At 33.3% G+C, this 26,476-nt stretch overlaps 1 protein-coding gene across 1 annotated transcript in view; it reads right to left on the bottom strand.

Moving 5' to 3' along the window:
- The window catches only part of EML5 (EMAP like 5), a 131,876-nt gene that overhangs the window by 99,563 nt on the left and 5,837 nt on the right, over positions 1–26,476 (bottom strand). Inside the window, exons 2-4 of the mRNA XM_074365169.1 lie at positions 9,937–10,096; positions 3,155–3,253; positions 1,317–1,385 (exon numbers count right to left, since the gene is read on the bottom strand). Of these exons, the coding sequence (XP_074221270.1) occupies positions 1,317–1,385; positions 3,155–3,253; positions 9,937–10,096 (328 nt within the window). The remainder of the gene's footprint in view (positions 1–1,316; positions 1,386–3,154; positions 3,254–9,936; positions 10,097–26,476) is intronic.

The raw sequence follows: 26,476 nt of genomic DNA, 5'->3' as shown, positions 1-26,476 counted from the left end.
TAAAAGATATGTAGTATAATCAAATTACCAAAGAATGCTTATAATATAATGTAAAATATTTCCAATACTTTGATGCTGTATTAGAGCAGCAGACTAGAAATTACCTACGAAATTCCCTTATTATACAATAGCATTCAGTGTTCACATCCTCATCTGAGTGTTGCCATTAGCTATATTATAGCAGATAAATCACTGTTTTCAATCCTTACTGTAAGAATAAGGGGGGGTTGAACTAGATTACTTTTAAAATATGCTATGTTTCCCTTAGGTTTCTGGAAAAAAAGACAGGTAAAAAGTTGCGAATGGATTAGCAATGAAAATGAAGCTAATATTCATTTCTTCAATCACACTGGCAGTCACATTTCAAATGCTCAAGAGCCACAAGTATCTAGTGGTTACTCCGTGGGACAGCGCTGATCTGGATTCTCAAATAATGGTTCGTAACTCCTGCTAAGCATCAAAATCATTGGGATACCAGAGCTTCACTCTCCAGAGATTCTGGCTCAATTTTTCTCAGTGGGAGCTCAGGTTATACTGTTTTTAATTTCCCCCAGGTGATTTAATATGCAGACAAAGCTGAGAATCACTGATTTGGAAGAAAATAATAGATTGAAATTGGGACTTACTGAAAGGAAGAGAACCAGCTATACTTACACACAGAAATCACAGAGCTTTTACATTTAAAAATTATAAAGTTTCATTGATTAAAGTATTCATTAGCTATTTGAATGGATAAGTCATAATTTTTCATTCTTTGAGGCTTCAGACTTTAAACCTAGATCTTTAGGTCTTAAAATAAGATCCTGAGGATCATGGAACATCGTTAAGTATATAATATTAATGAATTATCTTAAGTGGTAATTTACTTTTTATAAAGTAGAACTTATTCTCTGGGCCTAATTTCTTTACGCAGAACTATTTAATGTGTACATCCCTGCCCTGTTCCATATTTTCTTCTTTAATTCTATCTGCAAACATTAAAATTTACCTGAGTCCACATAAAAGAATAAAAACCCTGACCCTGGTCATGAAGGCTTATGTTTGACTTCCCTATTTTCTTCCAAAAATGGACAAATCATTCTAAATGTGTATCTCTCGTATTTTTAAGCTTTACAAAGTAAAGGAACTACTCAGCTTTGAAAACATCAGAGAGCAACACAGTAATCTTTTTTTTATCCACCCCCTTTCCCTCTCCCTCTTTCTCTCCCTTTCTTTCCTCTCTCTCTCTTTCCATATATATCTGATATTGTAGTATGATAAGGGCTTAGTGGCAGAGAAGCAAACATGACTATTACAAAACAAGACCCTTCTAGTACCTTGATATGTTTAACGCCACAGCTGACAAGTTTATTTGGCTGGTACAAATCCCAAGAAATATCAAATATCTGTAAACAAATCAGATTCATGGTTAAAATACTTATTTTCAGAATCATTTAAGAACTCTGTCCAAAAAAGAACAAACAGCCCCAAATCCTACCTATCATTAAACAATATTCCTCAATAAATAATAATCAGAATCCTATACTGCAAAATCTTATGAGAAATAAATATGTAAATGATAAGGAACAAAAACTATTTGTTAGTTTCTATGAATCACTTGAGGTGACTAGTGGAGTGAAAATTAACACTTCTATTCTTAACTTTTTTAAAAAATTGGTCTATAAATAACAAGAATGATTCAACAGAAATAGGGCATGAGGCAGGTACCTGCATAATTTCTACAGAGGAAAGATAATGAATACAACATACACTTAACACTTATATAGCTAGAAACTGGCAATATTTTTATAGCTTTCTATCATACAGAACTATTTACATAAAGGATCCAAAAATTTATTTCACAGTAAAAATTCTGCTTCTAGTTTTCAGTTTTCTTTATTGTTTATGAGTCAAACAAAATAAACTTAAATTTTAGCGATTCCCTGGGCTTCATTTTCTCCCAAGATTCCATTAATAATTTTTGTTTCAGAATCAAACAAGAAAAACACGTGAAATAAAATATGCATTAGAAACACAAACTTTAATAATAACTGAAAGAAAATTAATATTTGAAAAATAATTTGGTAACCAAAAAAAAAAAATCTGCTATCTGGGAGTCTTCACCATTTTCTTTGACAACTGCTTTATAATCACCACGGATGTGTACTACCTCTAAAAATTTACAAAATAATACTCTTTAGTGATAATGCAGAAAGAATACATCTTATAAATTAATGTAAAACATATTGATACACCTTTAAAATACTAAGCACAAAAACACTTTAAAAATTCCAATGACAGTATCATTTTTCATGATAATCAGTCTATGTACTAAATCCAAATATGTGAAATGCTTTGATCTAAGTAAGTCAGAGCATAATAATAAAATGTACCTAACGTTTTAATAATTATCTCAACTGTGTTTGTGTATAACAGGCTCCTCTGAGAATCTGCTAAAAACAGATTATTTTCCAAAATGCAAATCATACAAAATTTTTTATATAATTTTTATAGATTTATAGATTCCCCCAAAATAGAATCAATGATTATACCTCCTGTGCTGGTTCAGGTTAGGATTTTACTCCACACAAAAAAATCAGGCATTTTAAGAGTTTATGATAAAATTTTCGATATATTTTTATAAAAGTAGCATAATATTTAATTAAAAAGGTGACTACAAAGTATTTGTTATATTAATTTTATACAACTTGGAATAGGAATATATTTTTAACAAGTTTCCAAAGTACAAAATGTTAGGTCTCTAAAAAATTTAATACTAGTAAATAATTTTATATTCACACATGTAGTTATTTACCTTAACTATGATATATATGTAATAAATTAGTGATAAACCAAACTAAATAATAAATAGAGCTTAAGTATGAACCAATTTTTAAATTTAGGTTTGACTACCTTAAAATTCATCATTTTTACTGAAACAAACACTGGGTTAAAGGTTTTATGCTAACACTCTACATATCAAGTCATGTTTTTCAGTACTATAATACAAATATGCATTCTAAGACTTTATGAGTATTTATAATTGCACTTAAAATTTTTAATTACACATGAACTATCTGTCAATAAGAAAACACAGAAACATAAAATTCCCCCAACTCTTCTCTGGCCTTTCCTCACCTGGTACCAACTAGAAACTCCAAAGGAGAATACTTACTCTGTCAGTGTGACCAGGAGCCATAGATAACATTTTCCCCCTTTTCCAATCCCAAACACAAACTGCATTCTTTGAATCAAGTCCAACTGAAACCAAGCGCTGAATTATGTCCAAGAAGTCCAGGGGGGAATAAAAAAGGCAAACAAAAAAGGAACCAAATTATAAATGGCAAACTCTAATCATGCATAACATAAACATCAAAACTTACACATTTATATTCTATAGACATCATAGAGAAAGGCTGGATGTATTTCATCTTAATATTATGCTAATATTTATACATATGTGTAGTTCTTCATATGAAGAAACAAAAGAAATATGTCCATTTCTAACAGTAGGAGTGACAAAATACCCTAAACATCTCTCCTGCCAGAAACTAAAAATGCTAGATAAAATGTAAAAATATCTTTTTAAATGCACTGTTGAGCTGTCAAGGAATTAAGGAATCTGAGAACAAAAACAAAGTGATTTCCTATGGGAATCCTGGAAGGTAAGAGAGCTCCTACACCCACTTTATTCTAAAAGTATCAGTCAGCTTCTGGTAAGCCTGATTTTTGTTCTGCAGGCTGAACAGAAATAGGAGGTAGAGTTTAGGTTCTGCCCAAGGTAGGAATTTGAATTGAAGACCTCTGACTAAAGCAGTGAACTCCTTAGAAAAAGAGAGACCAAGAAACCATCCCTTTTTAAAGAAGGGGCAGCAATGCATGAAGGGGGAGAAAAAGTCCCTGAAAATTTGTAGCCACAAGCAACCTTCACATGATTGCAGGGCCTAAATCCACATTAATCATGAATCCTTCAACTGAAAAATTTCATTCAGAATGGTCCTAAGGGTTGCAGAGTTTTCAAGCATCAACAATGCGGCACAGGAAAATATAAACCCTGTGTGGGAAAGATACTTCAGTCTGTCCCTGAAAGAATTCCTATAGACAGCAATTCAATAAACATAAACTTAAAAATAAACAAACCCCCACATCCAATAACTATAAGAAATAAGGGACCATGAGTGAGAATCAGCAAGTTACCACAAACAGCAAAACCCATCTTATAAAGCATCAGACATTGGAATTATCAGATAATATAAAATAAGCTTTATGTCAGTAGAGAAATTGTCAAGGCTTCAAAATATCTTCATATGAGAAAAGAACAGGAGACTAAAAAAAGTATCCCAAGCAAATTTAAGGACGCAAACTGAATTTCTAGAAATGAAAAAATAAAATAAATGAAATTTAAAACTCAGTGGAAGAGTTAATAGGAGATCAGAGGGAAATGAAGAGACAGTTGAAAAGAGAAGACAGTGAAATGGGAAGTATGAGAGAGGTTAAAAATCATGAAAGATGGCCTACTGGCCATGAAGGAGTATCAGGGTCTGAACTTGTCCCCCGGCCATAAATAACTAGAACTGAACAAAATATGTAAAACAAATGTTTCCAGAAAGTGAAGCACTCTAAACCTTAAATGAGGGGGAAGCAAACATGTTAAGTCCTGCAACTGCCCCAGCCTTCATCTAGAAGGCAATTTCCAGACTACAGCATAGAAAGGTGGAATTCAAATAGAGCCCAGAAGGCTTGCTAATTTGAGAAGACAGAGCCTGGAGTTCAGAGAGGTCAACACGGCTAGAATTTGCAGAGCAGAGAAAGAACTCTAGAAAACCTGTTTACAGTTCTCCTTAAGAACACCAATCTCTGTAGGGTGAAATACATGAGGCTATTAAAAAAAGAACAAACTGAAAAAAGAACAATTACTGGGAAACTAAAGCCAAATAATTTCCAGAGCTCACAAAGGGTCAGGATCACTCAAATTCCCAAAAGCAAGAATGAAGACATATCTTTGAACACACTGGGTAATCAGTAGAGATTCTAGGAGGGTCACACCTTAGTGAAGTTAAACCAGAAGTCCTAGAGGAAAAGCTACCCTAGCTCCACCCCAAAAAAGCTTAAAAGCAAGCTTTCCAAAAGTATCAAACTGATCCAGAAGAAACTTAACTACTTACAATAACAATGTCCAAAATGCTTTAAAGGACAAAATCCAGCATTTAGAATGTAATACACACAATGTCCAGCATCCAATTAAAAAAATTACTGGACATGTTAAAAAGGAGGAAAATGTGACCAATAACTAGGAGAAAAATCTATTAATAGAAAAAGACCCAGGAATCTCATAGATGATTAAAATTAGGAGACACTGGCTGTTAAAATGGAAACATTCAAGAACTATTTTTATTTTTTTATTTTGATTTTTTAGGTATTATCACCTTCAGTCTTTAAATTATTTTTTCAAGAACTATTTTTAAACAAACATATAAAGAATAAAAAGAAGGGAAGATATAAAAGAAAAACACGTTGAACTTGTAAAAATACATGTTAAATTAGCTAAAATGAAAAGTCACTCCAAAGGATTAACAACAGCTTAAACAATGAAGAAAAGAGAAATGAACTTGAAGATATAGCAACAGAAACTATCAAAAATAAAGCACAGAAAGAAAAAGGAAAAAAATTAACAGAGCCTCGGTTACCTTTAGAAAAATATCAAGTGGTCTATTATACAGGAAATTGTGATTTCAAAGGAGAAAAAAGATGGAAGAAAAGAAAAACAAAACAAAACTGAAGAAATAATGGCCAAAATTTTCTCAATCTGATAAAACATAAACCCACAAATCTAAGATGTTCAATAAACTTCAAGCAGGACAGTCACACAAACAGAAACAACTCATCAATACACATGGCAATCAAACCGCTGAAAGGAGTGCTAAAGAGAAAAATCCTAAAAGCAGCTAACATTTGCAGCAACATGGATGGACCTGGAGATCATCATACTAAGTGAAGTAAGCCAGAAAGAAAAAGAAAAATATCATATGATATCACTTATACGTGGAATCCAAAAAAAAGGGGGGGGGGGACACAAATGTAGAAATGTACTTATTTACAAAACATAGACTGACAGACATAGAAAACAAACTTATGATTACTAGGGGGGAAAGGAGGTGAGGAGGGATATATTGGGAGCTCAGGATTTGCAGATACTAACTACTATATATAAAATAGATAAACAACAAGGTTCTACTGTACAGCACAGGGAACTATATTCAATATCTTGTAACGGCCTATAATGAAAAAGAATATGAAAAGAAGTATGTATATAAATATATATAAAAGAATCACTATGCTGTACATCAGAAATTAACACAACATTGTAAATCGACTATAAGTCAATTTAAAAAAAAAAGACACTTCGGGTGTGTAGGAACAAAGACTAAAAAATTATCCTACACTTCTCATCTGAAGTTATGCATAACAGATGACAATGAATAACCTCTTTAAAGTGCTAAGGGGGAAAAAAGTCAACATAGAATTGTACACCTCCCAAAAACATTTTTTGGAAATTGGGTCAAAATAAAGTCTTTTTCAAGTAAACAAAACGTGAGAAAAATTCATCATCAACAAACCTGCAGTATAAGACATGATAACGAAAGATTCTTCTGGCAGAAGGAAAAATGATACCAGAGGAGACTTAATTTACACATACGAATGAACTGTACCCAAACAGTAAATATGTAAATAAGACTTTTCTTATTTTTCATTTTCTTTTAAAACTGTTCAAGGTCAAAATGACAATAGTTAGTATGGGGTTTACAAAGTGTGTAAAATGAATGAAAATGAAAGAAGTAAAATGAATGACAACAGTAGCACAAGGAACAGAAGGAGAAAAAGAAACAGCAAAATACAAAATTTTTTCCATACTCTTTCAAAGTATACAGGAAACTTCATGAAGAGGCAGACTATAAATTATATGCAGATTAACTCCTACACTGTTCAAAAGTCAACTGTATTTATTACAAAGTTCGAGCACACTAAATACTCAAATGAGAAAAGTATCTTAATAGACACAACTAGACACATCCCATGAGTTCCTGCAATTGTGAAACATTCAAATAATGGACAATTAAACTTAAAAGATTCTAGCATGGGGGAGAAGTCCTTGTGATATCAGTGCTCATTACATATGGATTAGTTGTTACAAATGTTACAAAGTAAAAATCAAAATTTGCAAAATACCTAGAACTTAATAGATTAAATATTGGTCAAATCATACATAAAGCCATTAGAAATTAGGATCTGGCAGAGCAATAGAAGAAAACTCAAGAATAATACAATACGCACTTGAGATATGTCTAGATATCAAGAGATTACTAAAAGGCCCTTGGAAAAAATCAGTGAACTCTAATATTTTTGCAAAAACGACCCTTTTCATAATCATGTACCAAAAATCAAAGGTAAACTAAAGCATTTTATACCAGCATATAACTGACAAAATTTGGTTAAAAATTACACTTTATTCTTAGTTCATTCTATAAATGAGCAGAGTTGTAACTATAACTTGGCTTTTATTAAATATGGGAATGTGTATTTTATAAATTATGGTTGTCTTTTCAAGATAAAATACCAAATTCCTCTCTCCTACCCCCTCTCTCCCATTTACTATAAAATTTTAGTCCCTGTCTGATGTAGATGTATATAACCTTTTCATGCCCTAATTATTCTCAATAAGGAAGACTTTCAGTATTAGCATGAATAATCAATCTACTCAGAAGAAATCCTCTAAGAGTTGGGTATAGCTCAGTGGTAAAGTGCATGCTTAGCAAGCTACGAGGTCCTGGGTTCAATCCCCAGTACCTCTGTTAAAAATAAATAAATAAACCTAATTACCTATCCCCCCAAAAATGTAATAAAGTAAAAAAAAAATTTAAAAAAAAGAAGAAATCCTCCAGAAAAAGAAAACTCAGCATACTACCAACAGGGAGACTCATTGGATAAATATTAATTGATCACTTACAGTTTCAAATCTAACAGAAAATGCAAAAGTTATACAATATTTCCTAGTTGGTATTCCATAAACAATTTATAGAAATTAGTGAATAGATAGATAAATTCTCAAATATATTTTTAACTAAACCATTTTCTCATTAACATAATTTCCGAAATACTCTTCTTAACTTAATCTTCAAGTGGCAGCAATTCCTTACAAGTTTTAACTGTACTTAAGATGGATGAATTCCTTCTGAATTATAAATAACTACCTCCTAAATTCCATGTTTGGGAAGCAGTAGAGCACTGTGGTTAAAAACATGAGCTTTGGAGTGTGACTGACCTGGGTTTCCGCTCTGGCTCCATTTACTAGCTGTGTAACCTGGGGCAAGTTATTTAACCTCTCTAAGTCTCAGTTTCTTTATCTGTAAAATAGAGATAATAGTAATATCTATTTCATAGGGTTGTTGTGAGGATTAAATGAGATAATGTAGGCTTAGCACAATGCCTGGCAATTAATATGTGCTCAATTAACTTTTAGCTATTATGTTTTCTATAAGCTTATATTTTTACGTAACACGTTCTCATGAAGATCTCTGATAATAAAAAGTCATGTACCCAAGACTTTTCTTATAAGTTACTTAAAATAAGCAAAATTAAAAGCTTTCAACTAGTAAAAGCTATGGGCATATTTCTCTTTGTATACATAAGAGAAATTCCTCAGCAATGCAATACATTACATTTAGAAAGGGCAATTTTAAAATTAAGAAGAAAACATCTATAGTTAAGGTATACAGACATTTATAGTTAAAACATCTTGGATATCTTAATACCTCTGGTAAATGACTTTTAAAAACAAGTTTGTCAGCTAGTTTCATAACATAATCTCCAGTGAAGTAAGTAAAGAGTACTATTCTCTTCCTTTAAGAAAAGAAAATGAAAGTCTGATATGAGGACATTAAGGGATTTGAAAAACAATAGCAAAAATTAAGGTTCTGGAATTGCCAATCACTGCTACACAGTGATTCTAAACCAAGAAGCACATTTTTCCCCAAATGAGATGTTCTAGTTAAATCTTTATAGATCTCTTACCAGACTCTTATCATAAAGTCATATTAATCTATGCTGCTCAAAGAAGCTATTCCTCAGAGTTATAAATAAAACATCTACTGGCTATCATTTTCAAGTGACTAGAACAAAATGTAATCTGTTTCTATAAAATATAATCTACAAAATTAATTTTAAGAATTGAAAAGCAGATAATTAAAATTTTTCTAAAAGTTAAAATGATGTTTAAAAGTCTAATTTTAATGTAAAACTTTTGAAGATCATAAATTAATCACATCTGCAAAATCCAACTTCTTAAATATGTTTTAGGTATAACAAGTTCCATAAAAGCATCACAAAAGAGCTCAATTTTTTAAAAAAAATCAATGACCACAAGTAAATAATAATTTGGGAAATGATTAGTAAGTAGAATGATGATTATATCTTTTATCAATAACTTTGATTTTGTAAAAAGAAAGGCTCATATTGTAAGAAATGCCTTATTATTTTGAATTAAAAATGTAATTTTAATAGAAACCTTTACAATAACTGAAAACTAAAATGTATATAGGTCTATTTAGAGAAACTTAATTTTCATAAGATATCTTCCAACTTTCCTATCAACATACACTACCTGGAAAAAGAGTTTTATGCAAAATTTTCCATAACAACCAGGTAATGTTCCACTGAGTCAGAATCACTTTGGCTCTCATAGCAGTAATTAATTCAACTGAAAAGTTCTTGAAACAATGAAATAAAGACTTATTATTATTTTTCTTGTATACATCCATCACCCATCCCATCTACCCACCTCCACCTTGAACAAATGTGTTTCATCAACTGCATTCCAATTTAATATTTACAGATTTATAACTTCTTATAGTACACATTTTAAAAACATAGTTTAGAAAAGGAGAAAAACTTATCACATACCTGCCCATCTAAGTCGAATGCTAAGCAAGCTATACCATGTGTATGAACATCCTTTAGAACTGATATGGTCTGCACAGTGTATGAATCCCAAATACAGATATAAGGCTCTTTTCCAACTTGTCCTGTTGCTACCAATACTCGTTCAGGATGCAATGCAAGGCTGCAAAATAAATAAATAAACAAATAAACAGATTTTAAATTGCCTACAGAGCTTTTATATCAATGTGAAAATTAGACTTTAAGTATTTATCCATTTAAAATAATTTGGATTTAAAATAACTTCCATAAAAAAAATCCACGCTAAGAGTTACCACTTCATAAACATATGTGATAAACAGTTGATGACAGACTTCATAATCCCTGTGATATGATATAGTGTGTGACAACTTCTCAGAAAAAGAAATTTCACAAGAGGCCAACCTACCCACAGCAACAAATTAGTAGCAATCCTACCACATGCCATTTTCTCATTAGGTATTCATCTGTTTTTAAGCCCTCTCTTCCATTTACTCTTTTATTGAATAAAAATTTAGACCAAATTTTAGTGTCCACAAATAGCATTTAGTAGCACTTCAAGAATAACATTAAATTATAAATCCCATTTTAAAAAACAGAAAAGTCACCCATAATTCACAGAAAGTAGTCTATGAGTCTTTAAAAACAAGACAAAAGATGAAACAGTTGGTAATGGTTTATGTACATCAGCAGAAGGCAAGGAATGAATATAAAATTTTCATTGATAAATTTTTCTACAAGTCTATTTAGATGATCATATTCTCCTTTGGGAGGAAAAAAAAATCACTCCTGGCATCAGGGTGGAGGATGAAATGAAAGAGGGAAAAATTAGGAGGGTATTAAAATAGAATTAACTAATTGGATGCAGGGAGTAAGGGAAAAAGGAAGGGGCTAAGATGACTCGGGTTTCTGGCTTGGGCATCTGGATGGCTTGGCGTGCTATTCATCAAGTCAGCGAATACTAAGTGAGAAACTAGTGAGAGGGAAGGTAAGTGGGAATGGACATTTGGTTCAACATATTAAATACAACCTATGTATATGCATATTATATTAATAAAGAACCCAAAAAACCCACATATGTTCATCTCAATAGATGCAGAAAAAGCATTTGACAAAAATCCAACCACTTTCATAATGAAAACACACAACAAATTAGGAACTGAAGAGAATCTCCTCAACCTGATAAAGGGCATCTGTGAAAATGCATAGCTAATATCACATTTAATGGTGAAAGCCTGAAAGTTCCCCTACAAGTATAGGAACAAGACAAGGATGTCAGCTTTTGCCATTTCCATTCAACATGATACTGGATATTTTAGCCAGGACAATTAGGCAAGACAAAAATAAAAGGGAGAAGTAAAACTATCTCTACTTGCAAATTACATGATCTCATATACAGAAAATTCTAAGGAATCCACCAAAAACAAAATAAAAATGAGTTCAGCAAGGTTGAAGGATATAAAACCAATATAAAAATATGAATTGTATTTCTATACACTAGCAAGAATCTGAAAACTAAATCAAGGAAACAATTACACTTATAATAGCATCAAAAAGAATAAAACACTTAGGAATAAATTTAGAACAAAAAGTATAAGACATACACTAAAAACTACAAAACACCATTTTAAAGATCTAAGTAAAGGGAAAATGTCTACTCTAGGCTGGCAAGATTGTTAAGATGGCATTACTTCTTAAATTGATCTACAGAGTCAACACAATCCCTGCCAAAATACTAGTTGCTTTTCTTGAAGAAATTGACATGCTGATTCTAAAATTCAGAACAGTCAAAATAATCCCAAGAAAGAACAAAATTAGAAGACTTACACTTCCTAATTTTAAAACTTACTTTAAAATGACAGTAATCAAAACAGTAATCAAGACAGTATGGCCCTGGCATAAAAACAGACACACTGATCAATGAAACAGAATTGAGAGTACAGAAATAAACTGATACATTTATGGTCAACTACCTTTCCATTAAAAAGAAAACTCTTTTCAATAGATGGTGCTAGACATCTCTATAACCACATGCAAAAGAATTAATTTGGATTCATACTCAAACCATACACAAAAAATCAACTCAAAATATAAGAGCTAAAATTATAAAATGCTTAGAAAAAACATAGGCATAAATCTTATTTAACTTGGATGAAACAGTGGTATCCTTTGATATGACATCAAAAGCAGAAGTGACAAAAGAAAAAACAGATAATGTGGACTTCATTAAAATTAAAAGATCTGTGCTTCAAAGGACAACCATCAAGAAGATAAAAACACAACCCACAGAATGGGAGAAAATATTTACAGAGCGCATATCTCATACAGTATGCATCCAGAGTATTAAAAAACTCTTTCAACTCAACAACACAACAAATAACCCAATTTTTTTAAATGGACAAAGAATTTAAATAAACACCCCCAAGGAAGAATATACAAAAGGTTCATGGAAAGATGCTTAAGATCATTAGTCAATAGAGAAATGCAAATCAAAATCACAATGATATCCCACTTCTGTGATTAAAAAGACTATTATATTATAGATGCATTTTATATTATTACACCAAGTATTAGCAAGGATATGGAGAAATCATAACCCTCATATATTACTTGTGGGATTGTAAAATAATGCAGCCACTTTGGAAAACAGTTGGCAGTTCCTCAAAAAGCTACACAGAGTTACCATATGATCTAACAATTTTACTCCTAGATAAATTGTCAAAAGAAAATATATATCCATCCAAAACTTGTACATATATTCATAGTGGCATTATTCATAACAGCAAAAAAGAGGAAACAATCTAAATGTTCCTGAACTGAAGAATGTGGTATATCCATGCAAATGGAATATTATTGGGCAATAGAAAGAAATGAAGTACTGATACACACTACAACATGAATAAACCTTGAAAGCACTACATTAAATGAAAGCTGACAGATATATAAGGGCCAAATATTGTATGAATCCACTTTTATTAAATGTCCAGGATAACCAAATCCATAAAAACAGAAAGTAGGTTAGTGGTTGTCAGAAACTGGAGGTAGAGGAGACTTGGGAAGGACTGCTAATGGCAATTGGATTTTTTTAGGAGTGATGAAAATGTTCTGGAACTAAGATAGCAGTGACAGTAGTTACCTTTATGACTATACTAAACATTGAATTGTGCACCTAAATGTAAATTTTATGTTATATGATTTATATCTTATTAATAAAATAGTTTTTTTAAAAAGGCATTATAGTTGTATATATTCTTAAGTATGACAGTTTATGCAAAATACCATAACTTTTGAAATCAGACAAATCTAGGTTCAAAATTTTGGCTCTGCTTTTCAAAGGCTTCTGAGTAAATTACTTATCTTACCTTTATTTTCTCATCTATAAAAAGGCAATATTTTAAACTCTGTATAATGTGAGGGCAATTTCTCCAAACTTGGAAACCAGGGAGGAAAAACACAAAGGTCTTCACAGTTTAACTATGAAACATACATACAACAGATCAGAGATACTCAAAGTATCTTACTGGGATTATGACTAGGATTGAATTAAATCTATAGATCAATTTGAGGAGAAATGACACCTAAACTATATTCAGTAATCCTCCAATCCATAAACAAGATGTATCCCTCCATTATTTCGATCTTTGCTCTTTTTTAAGTTTCATTTCATGGTTTTTAGTATACAGATCCTGCATAGATTTTGTTAAATTTATACAAGGTTTTTTTGAGTTTGTAAATGTATTATTATTTTAAACTTCAGTTTCTAGTTGTTCATTGCTGGTATGTGCAAATACAACCGATTTATGTATGCTGACCTTGTATCCTATGATCTTGCTAAATTCACTTACTAGTTTCAAGAGTTGTGTGTGTGTGTCTTGTAGATTATTTGAAATTTTCTATGTATGGAATCATGTTATCTGGAAATAGACCCTCCTTTCCTCTAAGCATTTTATTTCTACTTCTTCCCTTATTGCACTGGCCAGAGCTTCCAGTACAATGTTGAATTAGGAGTGATAAGAGAGGATATTCTTGCCTTTTTCCTAGTCTTACAAGGGTAATACTGTTTCTCACCATTAAACATGATGTTAGCTGTAGGTTTTTCATAGATGCTTTTATAGTTAAGGGAGTGGCTCTCTATTCTTAGTTTGCTAAGCATTTTAAAAAACATGAAAAGGTGCTGAATTTTGTCAAATTCTTTTCCTGCATCTACTGAGGTGATCATGTTGTTTTCCTTCTTCAATCTGTCAATATAGTGAATTACACTGATTAATTTTCTAATATTGAAATGGCCTTGTATTCCTGGACTAAACCTCACTTGATTATGATATATTATTCTGTTGATGGATTTTATTTGCCTATTAGCTCACTTTGTTGTGAAATTTTCATATTTATGTTAATAAGGGATAGTGGTCTGTAAATTTCCTTTTTTCCTAATGTTTTTGTTTGGATTTTGTATTAGAGTAATGCTAGCCTCATAAAATAAGTTGAGAAATATTCCCTCCTCTCCTATTTTCTGTAAGAGATTATGTAGAATTTGTATTATTCTTTAAATATTTGGCAAAATGACCAGGGAAACCATCTGGAGTTTTTTCTGTTTTGGAACGTTTTAAACTACAAATCCAATTACTTTAATAAATATAGAGTTTTTTGTGTTACCTATTTCTTCTTGGTGAATTTTGATAGCTTGTATCTTTCAAGGAAATAGTCCATTCCATCCAAATTGCCAAATGTACATGCAGACTTGTTCACAGTATTCCTTTATTATCCTTTTGATTATCTTTGGGTCTGCAGTGACAGCCTGACGAATACTGGCAATTTCTGTCTTCTTTTTGTTCTTGATAATTTCACCTAGAAATTTATCAATTTAATCTTTTCAAAGAACTAATTTTTGGTCTGATCTTTCCCTACTGTTTTGCTATTTTCATTGATTTCTGCTCTTTATTATTTCCTTCTTTCTGTTTGTTTTTGGGTTTAATTTGCTCTTCTTTTTCTAGTTCTTAAGGTGAAATCTTAGATTACTAACTTGAGATTCTTTTCTCTTTTCAAATATATGCATTTAATGCTATAAATTTCCCTTGAAATAATGCTTTAGCTGAATCTCACAACTTAGAATATGTTGTATTTTCATTTTCTTCCAGTTCAAAATATTTTCTGATTTTCCTTCTGTTTAAGTTAATAATTTTTATTTTGATTTCATTATGTTTAGAGAACATACTTTGTAGTATTTCAATTCACTTAAATTTGTTGAAAGTTTGCTTTATAGGATATGACCTATATTGGTAAATACTCCAAAGGTATTTGAAAAAAATATATATTCTGTTTTTATTGACTCATGCTGTTTGCTATGCCATGAGTAATAAAGTCCTTTATCTCTGATCCAGGAATTTCATGTCTTTGCCAACATCCAAGGAACAGTAAAAGTCTAACTTATTAGTTTGTAAAAGGGTAAAAATATATTCCAGACTCTGTTAGTTTTCTATGCTTCTGTGAGAAATTAACACAAATTTCATATCTTAACACAACATAAATTTATCTTCTTGCAGTTCTGCAGGGCAGAAATCCAGTTACAGTGTGGTTCAGTTAGTCCTCAGCTGAGTCTCACGAGGCCAAAATCAAGGTGTCAATATAGCTTCATCCCTTTCTGGAGTCTTAGAGAATGAATCAGATTCCAAGTTCACTCAGAATGTAAGCTGAATTCATTTTCCTGTGGCAAATCAACTGAGGCTTTTGTTTTCCTGCTGGCTGTCAGCTGGGAACTTCTCACTTCCCTAAGGCCACATGCATTTTTCATGACATTGCCACCTCCATGTTCAAACCAGCAATGGCACACTGAGTCTTTCCCAAGTTTTGCATCTTTCTGACTTCTGCTGCATCTTTTCTGACTCCAGCTGAGGAAAGGTCTGTTTTCAAGGGCCCACCTGATTAGACTGGGCCCATCTGGATCTAAGATATTCTCTTAAGGTTGATACCCTAATTATATTTTCAAAGTCACTTTTGTCATGTAACAACATATTCACAAATTCCAGACCTGAATACACATTTTTCCAAAGAGGACATTCAGATGACCAACAGACATGTGAAAAGATGCTCAACATTGTTAATCATCAAAGAAGTGAAAATAAAAAACCACAATGACATATCACCTCACACTGGTCAGAATGGCTATCATCAAAAAGAACAAAATAGCAAATGATGGCAAGGATGTGGAGAAAAAGGAACATTTGTTCACTGCTGGTGGGAATGTAAGTTGGCGTAGCCACTGCAGAAAACAGTATGAAGGTTTCTCAAAAAACTAAAAATAGGACTATCATATGACCCGGCAATTCCACTCCTCGGTATATATTAAAAAAAATAATAATAATTCGAAAGATACATGCACCCCAATGTTCACATAGCAGTATTATTTCCAATTGCCAAAATATGAAGCAATCTGAGTGCCCACCAACAGATGAATGGATAAAGCAGATGTGGTATATATATACCGTGGAATACTACTGAGCCATCAAAAAGAATGAAATTTTGTCATTTGCAGCAACATGGATTGACTTGGAGGGCATTATGCTAATAGAAATAAGTCAGATAGAAGAAGACAAATACTGTATATGACTTATATGTGGAATCTAAAAAAAACTAGTAACTATAACAAAAAGGAAACAGACTCACAGATATAGAGAACAAACTAGTGGTTGCTCTCTTCATGTCTCTGTGTCACATTTTGGTAATTCTCACAATATAACTGGATTACAGCATTATATACAGGGTTTTTTTTTGTATCTATCTTTACAGTATCCAGTCAAGACACTGTTTTCAGTGTTTTTAAGTTAAGCTGCTCCCTCAAAAGCCCAGCAGTGGAGAGAAAGAAGAAAGCTTGTGAAATTGTAGTTGGAATTTATTTTTCTCTTTTTACTTATAGTTATTTCATAGTTTTGGTATTCTCTGTTTAAATAATGGTAAGACTAGGATTTTGTATAGAAACATCAGAGTTGTGAAATGAATTCTGCATTTAGTTAAGGGAAGCGATTCTGTGAGGTTTCTACGTACCTGCCTCTATCTTCAGTTACCTGGAAGTTTGAAAACTTTTAAGTTTAATGAGACTCAATTTATAATTTTCCTTTTATAAGTATGCTTTTTATGTCCTATTTCCTACACTATTTCCTAGAAATAACTATAATGTTAGCTTTTACATTTAAGATATATGACCCAATGTGAGTTAAATTTTATATATAGTGAAATATAGTTGAGGTTCACTTTGTTCCCCATATGGATATTCAGTTGTTTTTAACATAATTTGTTGAAAAGACTATCATTTGAGCATATTTTATATGCTCACAGAAATCATCCAGTAGAATAATCATCAAAAAGACTGATATAGGAGAAAGGGAGAGTATCTGGAATAGGAAAAGAAGGGTGGGATCTTGTGCACAAGTGGAGGGTTTAATATAAGAAAGGAGCCTGATGTATTGCAGATGGGTGGGTGGAATCTGAAAGTTCTCTTCTGATAGCTCCAATTTTTTTGTTTTATATATTTATTTATTGGGGGAATTACATTTATTCATTAATTAATTTATTTTAATGGCGATACTGGGGATTGAACCTGGCACCTCGTGTATGCCAAGCACATATTCTAACATTGAGCTATATCCTCCCACCTCTGATAGCTCCAGTTTTCTTAATGAGTAAGAAAGCATGAGTTTTTTTCTTATATTTTGAAGTCAACTTAATGTCTTATAGTTAAGTTTTATCCCATATATTGCTGAACATATAGGAGAACTCAACAACACTTACAGATCGATTTGGGAGAAAGATAACAGAATTAACTACTTCAAGGTGTATTCCTATCCTAAAACATTTAACAAGGTGACTACCCATCCACATTGTGACACCATCATTTGAAATACATCAAAACAACAGATTCTTTTAAACTTAAGCTCCTTTTCCTATTACCATTCCTGAATATTGGGAATTAATTAGGTAAGAGCACTGTGATTAAGTCCTGCAATTACATGTTGTTATTTTAAACATTTAATCTCTAAATTTATCATAACTATAAAGTAGTAAACACATTAAACAAGCATAAAGGGGGCTGTCTTCTTAAAGGTAGTTAGCTTCATATATTTCCCTTCCCTTCTTTCACACTAATTTATATCTCCAGCCAAGAGTAATGTATGTGTTATGGGCAACTCATATTTAACATCAGTGTTTCTTTCAATTTATCCTCACAAATCTCAAATGAGCATTTTTACACTATCACACAATCCTTTAAAAAACTTAGCTGATAAATTTTGCATTCTTTCTCTCAACTTCCAAAGTCCCTCATGACCACAGTCCCCCACCTCCTCCTTGAAGTTGATAAGCCAGCCCTGTACCCAATGAATAATACAGATGGACTTAGAGAAGACATTTGCCCCCAACAAATTCACTAACCAAACTGCAACTGTTACAGCTGACTTTGACTTTCCTTTTGTAAAATGGATGAAATGTCTCTATTTCATGAACTCTTCACTTGTGCTCTGGACCCCATCCCCCTTATTTTCAAGCACTTTATTTCTACGACTGTGTTTTCCAGAATTATTGCTTCCTCACTCCTGAGTCATTCCCATTAGTATTCAAATATACTTACTGAAAAAAACTCCCTTAACCCCTCACCTATCACTCTATTTTCTCTGCTCTTTACAGCAAAATCCCTCAAAAGAGCTGTCTCAACTTTTTCACTCCCTTTACTTTCTCAATATATTCCAATTAGGCTTCTACCCCTAATTTTCAATGTCACATGTGACCCTGTCAAATCTAATGGTCAATTACATGTCCTTATTTTCCAATGGTATTTGACACAGTGACCAATCCTTCTTTTTTTGAAACACTTTCCTCTCTAGGCTTTCCTGACTCTATAATCTATTAACCCATCCGTCTCTGTCTCCTTTGTTGGGCCCTATCTCCCACACCGAACCTCTCAATGTTAAAGTGTCCGAGGACTTTGTCTTGGCTGTCTTTCCTTCCTTTCCTAGATGATTTCATCCAATCCCATGTCTTTAAGGGCAAATATACAGCGATAACACCCTAATTTATATTTCCAGCCAAGAGTAATGTATGTGTTATGGGAAACTCATATTTAACGTATCCAGAATTTTTTCCTTCCATAATTATCCCCAAATTTGCTCCTCATCTTAGTAAATGGCATCCCTATCCACTCAATTGCTAAGACCAAGAATCTAAATTTAATCCTTACCACTTCTCTCTTCCTATCCACCACACACATTGCATTAGCCTGTCCTATTAGCTCTATCATCACCCCCATCATCATCATGTAGGGCTGCTACAGCCCTAATCTGAGCCACCTACCCTTCTTCCTTTATTGCTCTCTTTAGGGCTTTCTTAACATAGCAGAGTAATCTTTTAAAACAATATAAATTTCACCTACTTAAAATCCTCCAACAGTTTCCTATTATAAACAAAGTAAAATCCAAACTACCTAGTATGACACTTACAAGGCTCTACAAGATATATCCTTTCCTACTTCTCAAACCTCAACTTGTACTATTTTCCCTTTTGTTCAGCACACTCCAGCCACATTGCCCTTTCTGTCCTTTGAAGAGGCCAAACTCATTACGCTCGCAAAGTCTTTTGTCTAGAATGATCTCCCAAATCTTGCTTCACTCATATCATTCATGCTTCAGGTCAAATGTAAGTAACTTGCTTAGAGAAACCTTCCTAGTCATCCTAACATAAATACCCCATTCTACCCCTTTACTGTATTTAATTTGTAGTAGTTATCACTATCTAAAATTACGATTGTGCATTTATTACCTTACTCTCCTCCACTAGGATGTGTACTTCATTTGAACAGAGGCTTCCCCTTTTTGGTCGTATTATACCCTGAGCACCTAGAACAATGATGAGCACACAGCAGGTATTCAGTCAATATTTGTTAACTGAATTTTCAAATAAGCTGGTAGTGTTAAAAGAATTTTTTAAATGAAATAATCCTCAATACAGAAAAATCCTTATGTATAGTTTTTTTTTTTTTTTGGTCCCTGCATCATTACTTACAACAGTAAAACCTTGAAAACCACCTAAATCTCCAATATTTAAGAAATTGTTAAATATTTATGGTACACTAACAGGATGGACTCTCATGTAGTCATTAAAAACATGTTTGGGGATCTTTCACAATACTGGAGAAAAGTTACACTATAATGTTAAATAAAAAGCACAGAATTCAAGATTTTATATATAGTATAACCTTAATTACTTAAGAATACATGTATCAGATATAATCTGCCAAAAGTCACACATCAATTTTGACTATTTGAATAGGCCTATATCTATTAAATAAATTGAATCAATAATTAATAAACTTCCAAACAGAAAGCATCAGGCCAAGATGGGTTCACTCGTAAATTCTACCAAATAGGTAAGGAAAAAATTATACCAATTCTCTATAATCTCTTTCAGAGGATAGATGCAGAGAGAATGCTTCCTAACTCATTTTATGTGGCCAGCATTACCTTAATACTAAAACCATCAAGACAACTACACATCATTGTCTCTCATAAACATAGATACGAAAATTTTCAACAAAATATTGGCAAATTGAATATAAAAAAAGTATAAAAAGAATTATACACCACAACTATGTGGAATTTATCCTAGGTATGGTTAAAAAATCAATTGATGTGATCCATCATATCAATGGACTGAAAAAGAAAAATCACATGATCATATCAACAGATGCAGAAAAGGCATCTGACAAATGCCAACACTTATTCATAATAAAATTCTCAGGAAACTATGAATACAGGAAAACTTTATGTCAACCTAAAAAGGAGTATCTACAAAAATCCCACAGCAAACATCATACTTCATGGTGAAAAACTCTAAGTTTTCCCACAAAGATCAGGAACAAGTTATGAATGTTCCCTTTCATCACTCCCTTTCAGCACTGTACTGGAAGGCCTCACAAATGCAATAATGCAAGAAAGGGAAACAAAAGGTATACATACTGGGAAGGAAGACATAAAACTGTCTGTTCATAGATGACACGATCATTTATGTAGAAAATCCAAAAGAATCAGCACAAAAATTCCTAAGCAACTATAGCAAGGTCTCAGGATACAAAGTTAATTGCTCTCCTATACACTGACAGTGAACAAGTGGAATTTGAAATTAAATGCAATACCATTTCATTAGCACCCCAAAATTTAAATACTTAGGTATAAATCTAACAAAACAGACACAAAGTTTATATGAGGAAAATCACAAGACTGTGACCAATGAAATCAAAGAAGAACTAAATAAATGAAGAGATATTCTACGTTCCTGGATAGAAAAAGAGATCAGATTTGTGGTTACCAGAGGTGGGGGCTATGGTGGGGAATTGAATGAAGGTGATCAAAATGTATAAACTTCCACTTATAAGATACATAAAACTCAATAAAATTGGAAGAAAAAAAAAGATAGTATGGTATTTGCAATAGAGTAGACAAATATATCAATGGAACAGAATATAGAGCCCAGAAATAGACCCCTATAAATATAATCAACTGATCCTTTACAAAGGAGCAAAGGTAATACAATGGAGCAAAGATAGTTTCTTCAACAAATAATGCTGGAACAACTGGACATCTACATGTAAAAAGTGGATCTAGACACAGACCTTACAACCTTCACAAAAATTAACTCAAAATGAATCATAGGCCTAAATGTAAAACTATAAAATTCCTGGAAGACAACACAGGAGAAAACATAGATGACCTTGGGTATGGTGATGTCTTTTTAGATAGAACATCAAACACAGGATACATGAAAGAAACAACTGATAAGCTGAACTTTATTAAAATAAAAAACTTCTTCCCTGTGAAAGACAATGTTAAGAATGTTAAAAGACAAGTCACAGACAAGGAGAAAACATTTGTAAAAGACACATCTGATAAAGTATCCCTATCCAATATATACAAAGAACTCTAAAAACTCAACAATAAGAAAACAAACAACCCAATTAAAAATTAGGACAAAGACCTTAACAGAATCCTCACCAAAGAAGGTAGACAAATGTCAAACAGTGTATGAAAAGATGCTCCATATCATATGTCATTAGGGAAATGTAAATAAAAACTATGAGGTTCCACTACATGCTTATCAGAATGGCCATATCTTGAACATTGACAACACCAAATGCTGACAAGGATGTGGAGTAACAGGAGCTCTCACGCACTGTGAAAATGCAAAAACAGTAAAACCGCTATGAAAGACAGTTTGGTGGCTTCCTACAAAATTAAACATACCCTTACCATACAATCCAGCAATTCTACTCCTTGGTATTTATCCAAAGGAGTGAAAACGATGTCCACAAAAAAACCTGCACATGAAAAAAATATAGCAGTTTTATTCACTAATGCCAAAACCTGGAAGCAACCAAGATGTCCTTTACTAGGTGAATGGATAAATAAACTTGGTATATCCAGACAGCAGAATATTATTCAGCACTAAAAATGAATGAGCTATCAAACCATGAAATGACATGGAGGAACCATAAATACCTATTACTAAGCGAAAGAAGTCCCTCTGAAAAGGCTACAAACTGTATGATTCCAACCGTATGACATTCTGGAAAAGGCACAATTACGGAGTCAGTAAAAAATATCAGTGTTTGAAGGGAGGGACAGTAAGTGAAAAGGCAGAGCACAGAGAATTTTTAAAGGGTGTGAAAAAAAAACTCTGAATGATATGATAATGATGGATATATGTCAGCAAACATTTGGTCAAACCCACACAATGCATAACACCAAGGGTGAACCCTAACAGTGACTGTGATGTGTCAATGTAGGTTCTCCTTGTTAAAAATGAACCATTCTATTCGGGGAATGATGTTTATAATAGTGGAAGCTATGCATGTGTAGGGGACAGGAATATACAGGAAATCTGTATCTTCCTTTCAATTTTGGTACAAACCTAAAACTGTTCTTAAAAAATAGTCTTAAAGTCTTATGAACCATGTAACATAAAGGCTTAAAAGGAAATAATCTAAAACACAATAGTAATATCTCTAGGTTACAAGACTGTGGGTAACTATTTTTCTACTTTTTTTTTATCCCTTTCAATTTTGTATTATAAATACGTATTAATAATTTTAAAAATATAATAACCACCCTTTAAGAGGGGGCCTACCAAACCTCTCATACTCCCTTTTATGTCAACTTCAGACTCCTACAGTCTCTTTGTGTGTTGCAAAAATTGCCTTTTGCAAGTGCATGTCAACTTGCAGTCTGAATCATGCACTGTGAAAAGCCAGGTTCCAGGTAAAATTTCTTACCACATTACTAATGCCACCTTCTATAGTGTTTTATGTGTTAAATACATTGTCTACGGGTTAACTAATAATTAAAAAAGTCACAATGCAACCAAGTAATGATGACCAGTGTGTGGATTCTGACCAGTCTGTGGAGTCTGTAGTTAATCACCTATGTTCCAAGACTTGTAATAGCCTTCTACTTTCCACTCCCAGTGGGAATTATACCCTGCTCCCTGATCAGCCTTAATATCTGTAAAGATATGGACACTAAGGTGGTTAGACTTGACTACATCATTATCTTGGGGCTAATTTAAATAATACCATAAGCAACATCATACGAAGTAAAATTGCAGAATGTTTAGAGGTGACTGCCTGTGGCAATTGTCATTATGCTCCACAGACTGAAATGAATATGTACAATGTGAGTTTCCATACCAGAGTCAGTAGTATCTAGTACTATATTCCTGACCAGGAAAGAAATTCACTCATAGTAATGAAAAAAGATAGAGAATGAATGTCCTCTTTGTTTGGAAGGTGAAATCGGTACATTTCCCAGGAACAGAAAGAGCAGAAGGATTTCCTCAACAAGGAGACCTATGGCAACTGTGCATCTCAGTTCTTCTAAATGATTTGGGGAACAGGCTATGTACACTTCTCTTACCATCAATTTATTTCTGCACCTTTAATTTCAATTAGGTGCTCCTGTTCTGCCACATATTCTAATACCCATGTTTCCAGAACCCATGACTATGACCTCTCCCTTTCTCAGGCTCCAATAAGAGGTTGAACTACCCATCCCTTGGCAATGATACAATCCAGAATTCTCATTTCACATCCAACCTCTCTGCTTTATCCCTATACTCCGCAGCCTCTGGATTAAAGTAAAATCAGGTATCTCTCCCTGATTGTGAAGAACAAGGAAACTTTTAGAATGAAATCTGAGTTAACACCTCCTACAATCACAACCTCTTGTTTGCCAATCCAGCATTATGAGCCGCCCATCCCAAAAGAAACAAAATTAAGAATTTTTTGGTGTTAATGATGAATTAAGCCTGCTTATGGCCTCCAAAATAGCTATCCAGAGTTCAGTTTCCATCTTCAGTCCCATGACTATCCCCTCATTCCAAGAATTTTTCAGTATTTCCCTCCTGTGCTTACTAACTCAGATGGATATGTGTGCCAGTGTTGGGTGGGCACTATAGTTCACACGATCTTTTAACAATCCAATCCATTTTTAAATTACATTACCCATCAGAAGGTAAGACTGTAGACAGGAAATTCAGGAGCTCTTAAGGCTTTTGTACACTTTCTTGCTGTCTTTGGCCAATTTGGTGATGTGTGCCACCTTATAACTAGAATAGATACCACTGCAGCCCAGGTAGCTAGGTGTAACCCCTTGCCAGTCCTGTGCTGTCTCAGAATACTGATCCATACTGAAGACATAATGGAGGATCCTTGCTGGCCTAAAGAGAAGCCAGTCAGTTGTTTGTTAGTGGCTGCTTCATGCTTGGTTACTGGCAACATAGGGCCTCAAGCTTTATAAAACGCAATATCCCAGCTACTTTGCTCTGACTGGACATGAATCCAGGGTGCTGTTTCAGCTGTCCATGTGGATTATGCCCACTTTAGAACTTCATAGGTTGGAGATGTCTTTCCTTCTGCGGGGCATTTATATGCCTCTTCAAATATTAACATACTGGATATTTGGTCTATTTCTGACTTCAGATTCTGGCTCCAAAATGGAAATTTATTAATGGACAATCCTGGGCTTTCCATGTTCCAAATCATTTAGCCAAACCCACTGCAAGTGTTCCATGAGTCTGCTGAAATCATCACCTGGGACACTGGGTTATACTTCAATTGATACCATCAAGGATGCATATAATTTTGCCCATTAAGTGAAACTTCCAGGTCCCCAGTGAGTAAGCATTTTTTGGATTGACAATGCAAGATATTTGTCTTTTCGTGTTTTCAGCCACAGGACAGATTCAGCAATGGAAAACCATACTCAGGGTTGCTTGTTTTGGTAAAAAAAAAGTCTCCAAATGGGAGGACTTTAGGCAATAGGCCCAAACTTTTTAAAAGGGTCTCAATACTTGGCAAATCATCAATATTGTGATATAATGCATATAACAGTAAATGAATAAATCTGGGTAGGCCTGGAGTTTTTTTGAGTTTGACGTCCTAGCGTACTACCATGGATAATACTATATCTAGAACAGTGGTTTTCAACCCTGGCTCTATATTGGAATCATCTGGGAAGTTTAAAAACAGAAGTAAACAACAAAGAAACTATACCTGTGACCCACCATAAATAAATTAAATCAGAATTTCATTTTATTATGTTTGCTTTAATTCTCCACTTGATTCTAATATGCAGCCAATGTTGAAAAATCAAGACTCCAGAGCAACAATTTTTAAACTTTAAACTACATCAATATCACATGAAGGTGAATAAAATGGATTGCTGGGCCCCATATCTAGAATTTCTGATTAGGTCTGGGGTGAAGCTCGAGAATGTGTATTTCTAAGAAGTGTCCAGGTGATTGTAATGCTGATGGTTAGAGGACCACACTTCAAATACCACTGATCTACAGCATGCTTTTCAAGCTTTAATATCAAAACCCACAACTTTAATATTTCAAACCCACAACATTACCTGAGAATGCTGTTAAAATTCAGTCTAATTCAGTAGGTCTGGGGTGGGGTTTGAGGTCTGCATTTCGAACAAGCTCCCAGATGATGCTGAAGCTGCTGTGGTCTAAAGCTCACACCTTTGAACAGCAAGGATCTAGAGCTGCCAGTCATGTGCGATTTTTTAAATAACCAAGCAAACTAGAAGCTGCTGGAACAAATCTTGAAGGAGGCCCATATACTAATAACAACATGACTCATCTTGATGACTTCTTTCTGCTCCCTCTGTTCCCCTGATCACCTGAATATATAGTCTCCTGGAGAGACTTGTGATTACAACGTAATTATTGCAAAACAGCCAACAACTCCACTAAGGTGAAGCACTACTCACCTTACCTGATAAAGCTTATCACTTCTTTCACCCTGAAACACTCTTTTTACTTGATAAAATGACCACTATTGCTAATTATCAGAGAAATGCAAATCAAAACTACAATGAGATATCACCTCACATCAGGCAGAATAGCCATCATTAAAAAGTCCACAAATGATAAATGCTGGATAGAGTGTGGAAAAAAGGGAACCTTCCTACACTGTTGGGGGGAA

This window comes from Camelus bactrianus, chromosome 6, assembly GCF_048773025.1.
Source record: "Camelus bactrianus isolate YW-2024 breed Bactrian camel chromosome 6, ASM4877302v1, whole genome shotgun sequence".
Taxonomy (NCBI): domain Eukaryota; kingdom Metazoa; phylum Chordata; class Mammalia; order Artiodactyla; family Camelidae; genus Camelus; species Camelus bactrianus.
This window is presented reverse-complemented; position numbering and strand designations above follow the sequence as displayed.